This window comes from Fusarium coffeatum (assembly GCF_003316985.1).
Source record: "Fusarium coffeatum strain FIESC_28 chromosome Unknown BRIP53273_contig_468, whole genome shotgun sequence".
In the NCBI taxonomy this organism is placed as follows: domain Eukaryota; kingdom Fungi; phylum Ascomycota; class Sordariomycetes; order Hypocreales; family Nectriaceae; genus Fusarium; species Fusarium coffeatum.
Window position 1 is genome coordinate 1 of NW_022158257.1, and position 5819 is coordinate 5819.

Consider the following 5819-nt stretch of genomic DNA (forward strand, 5'->3'; position numbering starts at 1 on the left):
CCCCCCCCCCCCCCCCCAATTTCTTTACCCTGTGTCACCTGCGTCTGAGTTGGTTTCTTTCGACTCTACGGAGTGTAGCAGTGGTGCTTTCTACCTTATGGCTCAAGCCAAACGAGATATATTGCCGATGGAAATGAAAAGGCCATCTTTTGCCAAGTCGCTGGTGTCATTCATATCAGCCAGCAAATAAACTATACTATGAAGGACAACGTCATACAATGCAACAGCAGACACACTTCTGTCGCTCGCAAGATTCTCGATTTTCACTATTTACCCGCCCATCTTAACGCCGACTGTTGGGCAAACCAAAGAGATCCAAATGAAGCCCAGACCAGAGGCTCTCCCTCTACAGCTCTACTGTTACTGAGCAGATGGACCGACCCCTGTCGAGAGTCTGAACCTTTACGCGGTGCAGGGGATTAAAGGGACATTGGTGGTGGCCGATGTTCCCGACCAATGCAGACTCGACGAGTTTCCTTCGCTCTTCTTTTTATTTTCATCTTCTCACGAGGAACGAGAGTCTTACGAAGAAGTGGAAGGATACGGAGACATTTGAGATAATGATTAATATTTTCAGTTGTGAAGCAGTCCAGATTTAATATTAATGTTAATGATAATGACAAAAAGATGCACTGCTGGGAATTTGGAAGTGATGTGTACCTCTATCGAGATGCCTCGAATACCGAATCTACTAAGTCTATTTTGTAACCCCCAAAAGAAAATGTCTATTTCGCTTTATGGTGCTTGTGCGCTGCGCTGTCCTCGCATCCAATTCCACTACTGATAACCTCCATTTCAGGACCACCTCCGCCTAATGGTCCTCTTCTTCAGCATCAACCGAGAGCATGAATACCCGATGTTGATCTTTGACGTCTCCCCTCTTCTCATCCTTTTTCTTCTCGTCCTTTGTCTTGCCATCGTCCTTTCCTTTTTTGTCATCCTTGGTCGTATCAACAACGCCATCCTCAAGTTTACCGATTCTCTTAACGGCATTGCCGTCGCCATCCAGGTCAACGACTACATCGTTAACATCGAGGCTTCCATCTTCGGTGTATTTCCACATCAGTTTGATTTCTCCACGAACCAGACCCGTCAACCATAGCGAACCTAGCACGCCGGGGACGAGGTATAGAAGCGCAGGCTGGCCACGTTTAAATATCAAAAGCATGGCCAAAGTGACGCACATTCCAAAGAGATAGCCAGTGACTGAAGCATAGAAATAGGTTTTGCGGAAGCGTGTAGCCGCTAGGTCTTGAGGCACCTGCCTAGCCCCGGAGATGAAGAAAGCCCCGCGAGTCCAAAGGTTGTCTCCCCAGTTACCCTTGACGTTAACGTACTTGGCCTTGACCTCCTTGTACTTGGTCTCGCTTCTAGTGACGAGAGCTCCCGAGGATAAGTCTTTTTCAATCAGCTTCAGATCGGTACTCTCGTACTTGATCTTCTTCTCGTAGTGGAGCCAGAGGTCAAATCGAAGGGCTAGACCCATGACCATGCCTGGAATAACAATGTCACCCAAACCAAGAATGCTTCTGCGATCCGCGGCCTGGAAAGTGAGCTTGATGGGCACATCCAGCTTTGTTGCGACCGTGACCATATAGGGGCTAGAAAGAGTTAGCTGACAGCCCAGATAGAGAATTTAAGTAGCCAACTCACGTGTAAAACACCATGATGATGTCGTAAAAGAACAAACCGACAAGTATAAGAGTGCTAGTAAAGAAGTCGGTTGGGGAGATAAGGAGCAGCGAACCGTAACACATGGCATAGCCAAGTGTGTTGGCCAACAGAGGCGATGTAGTAGACGAGTAGATAAGCGCAGTAGCCAAAGCCATAAACAAGGACACGACATGAGCAAACTTGATTCTGCCTTCCTCCTTGCCCATGCCATGAATAAAAAGCTTGACTGCCCAGTGTCGAGTGAGAAGACCTCGCAACTCCCATCCTGACTTGCGAATCTTGTCCGAAAATGCCAAACAGGCAAAAGTTCCAGGAAAAGGATTTGCTGTCACGGGAGCTTCTGAAGCTGGGTTACCTGCGTCATCACAGACCCGGACCGATCTGTCCTTCTGGCTCACAGCTCTCAAACGGCCATCTCGTCCTCGCCAATATCGTGGAAAGACCAAACTTGTAGCCACTTCGATCCCATGGGAATAGATAGACACCAAGCTGGCCACCGACATGGTAGACATATACCATCTCAGGATTTTGTTGAGAATGTCGGGATCCTGAAGCCATTGGATGAGGTAGTACAAGCCAATAAGAACACAACCAGCCATGAGTGGAAAGATGATAGCATCAGAGGGCTCCAGTCCCTGCGCGAATCGTTCATCGGCCTCATCCTCATCACCTGGCTTGTTCTTCTTCACGGGCGCCGCGGAAGGAGGTCGACGAAGAGCGGCGTGGGCTCCAAGATAGATGATGCCGATGGCGCTGAGAGCGAGTCTAATCTCAAGCAGAAGAAAGCTTTGGTTTTGAAGATAGGAAAAGGCAGACAACCAACTCTCTCCATTTGCTGAGGTAGAGTCCAGCGCATCAAAAGAGCCCTCGAGCGTAGACGTATCTGTAGCGTTTCCGGCCATTTTGTGTAAATGGTTGTTTGGTGGTGATGTTGTTGGAGACCGGGAGCAACGTGTTCGAAGTCTGGACAGAGTCGTAGAGACTAGACTAATTCATCTCAACGATAACGTATGTAGTTGATATGCCGCTTTATGCAGTCCTGATTGATTTTGAATTTTCCTGGCAGTGCCAAGATTTTTCTAAAGGGGAATTCCACAAAGAGCGATGAATATCTTGACTTGTAGTGTTTCGTTACTAAGTCAGTACTTGGGTAGTAGGTAGATACTAGGTTAGTTGGATGCCCGGAGATCAATGATGTTGGCTGGCTGAAACCTACCTACCTAGGTAGGTGCCCAAGGCTGAGATCCAACACTACCAACTGGGTAGGTACCTACCTAGGTAGTCTGGTATGGAGTCTAGAGGGGCACCTACCTGCAAACAGCCCAGCTCCATGTTTTTAGCGACCAATCACTCAATAAAGTCGCTAAAAACAATCAGGAACATTGGATGGAACCCGACGTCAGAAAATGCGACAGTCCCCTCCATTATACAGTTAACAAATACTTACCTTATCGCACCCAGGTACGGACACTACACTCTAATACAGCAAGCAATCATGACGACAAACATTGTGCTTGAAACCACAATGGTACGCTTCAAAAGTCCTCAATTACCAACGCGTATATACTGACCCGCCACAGGGTTCGTTCACTCTTGAGCTGTACACCTCGCACGCCCCCAAGACCTGCAACAACTTCACCACCCTCGTTCGTCGCGGCTACTACGACAACACCATCTTCCACCGCATCATCCCCAACTTCATGGTTCAGGGCGGTGATCCTACAGGGACCGGTCGCGGAGGAAGCTCTATCTACGGCGAGAAGTTCGAGGACGAGATCGATTCAAGCCTGAAGCACACGGGCGCTGGCATCTTGAGCATGGCCAACGCGGGCCCAAACACGAACGGATCACAATTCTTTGTTACGCTCGCTCCTACACCTTGGCTCGATGGTAAGCACACCATCTTTGGCAGGGTGAAATCCGGCATGGGTACCGTCAAGAGAATGGGCTTGGTCAAGACTGGTTCTGAGGATAGACCGGTGGAGGACGTCAAGGTTGTCAAGGCGCGTGTTGCGGAAGAGGAGGAACAGATCTAGATAAAAGTTTCCTGAAGAGTCTGGGAGTAGATAAATTCTTTGCATAGGTACCCGGCGTTCAGGAGCATGGACAGCAAATCTCACATTTCGTCTGGGCACGCATCACGTTCAAGATCAGACAAGTATTCTGAAAGTATCAATTTTTATACTTGTTACGCCAAAAAACGCCCCGGTCCCTTTTCCATGGATGCTGTGAATATCCGGTCCCGGTAATCCTAGCCAACCAGTCCGCCGTGCCAATGCAATGTTGTTGAGATAATACAAGTGAATAAAGGATCTCGATAAGCAAGTGGTCTCCTTGGTCGCGTAACATATTGTCAGCGTCTATGTATCCAACCATAACTATATGTCTGATCGGTGTACTCTACGCAGCGCGGGAAGTGCAACTTTCAAGAAACGCAGTCGTAACAATGATGTATCGCATCATCCAAGATGCGATATCTCGAGAAAACCTGAGCTCGTTGAGCCAAGGCCTACTGAGGTGGAGACGAGAGGGTGTCGGAAGATTCAGACTCTCCAGTAGCCTCCCTAATGAGATTGGACTTGGGCTTAGGTGAGCCCAGCTGAGGTTTGTTCATCTTAAGTTTCTTGACAGGACTGATTCCCTTAGACACTGCCTTCTTAGGAGCCACTTCCACCGACTCGCCGTTGGTATAGTCAGCTTTTTGCTCTTGGCTTAAAGATGAGAGTCCTTTGAGCTTATCCTTTTTAAGGCTCGGCTTTGTCTTGAGGATGACCTTCTTGGTGACTGAGGACGTAGGCTTAAGCTTCTTCTTCTTGTGACTGTTTTCGGAATCCTCTTCATCGCTGGCGTCGCGCTTCTTTGGACTAGTGGCACGAGAGCCCGGAGCAGGTGTCGCCTTTTGTGATGATGGAGGCGTTGGATCATTTTGAGAACCACCGTTGCTCAACTTCTGCGCCGCAGCTCTACTGGCATTACGCCCACTGTTGCCAATGCACGAGCCCATATGATTATTGAGTCGAGTAACGAGGATACAGCGCTTGCACTTGCTGCAGGTGGCGGAAGGGAAGGAGAGAACGTTAGGCGGTCGTTGTTCGGGCGTTGGGGAGTCGGTATTCTTCTCCATGTCCTTCTTCTTCTTGCCTCGACCAGGACCGGGCCCAACCCAGCTCTGGCCGTAAATGTCACATCCAGGCTTATCGATGTAAGGGTGTTTCTTACAATAGATGATGCTGGGATCGGGCTTCTTGGCACCCTTTCCATCGGTGGGATAGAGGAGTCGGGGTAGATGGCATCGGGGGCAGAGAATCTCGGCGGTTGTCTTGAGGGGGTTGCCCTTGAGCAATACTTTCCCATCCTCGTAGATGGCGGCGTCGGTCTCTATTCGTACATCAGGTTTACTATCGACTGTGTTGGCATCGGACGCGTCGGCGGCCAGTTTCTCGATTCGAATCGCAGCAGTGGTGGCTCTTGCAGTCTTCTCTTCGCGGTGCGTCTTCATCAATAGATCGCTCAGAACATTGTAAAGCACATCGTCTAATACAGCATGTGCCTGGAGTATTGTTGGTTAGCGATCAGTTTAAGATAGAATTGTTGATGAGGGATAAGCAAAAAGCTCAATGCGAAGTCGCCGCGATAGGGGTCGCAGAGATGAGGTATCATCGCGAAGGATATATGATGGGATGGCACCCGCGAGCGACTTTGTTGTTGAGAATCGCATTACATTGCATCGCAGGGGATTTGCTGAGCTGAGCAAGTAAAGAAAGAGGCAGCGAAAGGAAACGACTTACCAACTTATCCATAGACGAAGCATCATCATCATCGGCGCGTATGACGCCCGCCCTGCCTGTGCCAGCATTCATGATGTCGCCGGGTATCCTGAATCCGAATCCGAGCCAGGGCCGACGATTTTTGTACAGGAAAGCAAAGCGGAGGGTGTGTAACTGAAATCGTGTGATGAATGATGCCGAGGAGCGAAACGGCAGCTACCGTACTCTGTACCGTACCTGTACCGTATGGACGGCGGAGGGGGGTGTGCACGGAATGGAATTACAGGCCAGCCCGGGTACAGTAGTACTGTAAACTAATGGGACTAGGTACTAAGGTACAGTACAGTAAGGCTTGTTGCGATATTGGGGGGGGGGGGG

At 49.4% G+C, this 5819-nt stretch overlaps 3 protein-coding genes across 3 annotated transcripts; 1 reads left to right on the top strand and 2 right to left on the bottom strand.

Moving 5' to 3' along the window:
- Positions 1–811: 811 nt before the first annotated feature.
- FIESC28_11704 (uncharacterized protein) lies at positions 812–2576 on the bottom strand (the record flags this gene model as incomplete). The annotated part of the gene is made up of 2 exons (XM_031165821.1): positions 812–1601; positions 1654–2576. 2 exons carry the CDS (start codon positions 2574–2576, stop codon positions 812–814), a joined length of 1713 nt encoding a protein of 570 aa, XP_031010118.1.
- Positions 2577–3169: 593 nt separating this feature from the next.
- FIESC28_11705 (uncharacterized protein) lies at positions 3170–3710 on the top strand (the record flags this gene model as incomplete). Its single annotated transcript, XM_031165822.1, has 2 exons — positions 3170–3202; positions 3255–3710. The coding sequence occupies 2 exons, from the start codon at positions 3170–3172 to the stop codon at positions 3708–3710; spliced, it is 489 nt and encodes a 162-aa protein (XP_031010119.1).
- A 473-nt stretch (positions 3711–4183) lies between these two features.
- FIESC28_11706 (uncharacterized protein) lies at positions 4184–5534 on the bottom strand (the record flags this gene model as incomplete). The annotated part of the gene is made up of 2 exons (XM_031165823.1): positions 4184–5224; positions 5463–5534. 2 exons carry the CDS (start codon positions 5532–5534, stop codon positions 4184–4186), a joined length of 1113 nt encoding a protein of 370 aa, XP_031010120.1.
- Positions 5535–5819: the final 285 nt, after the last annotated feature.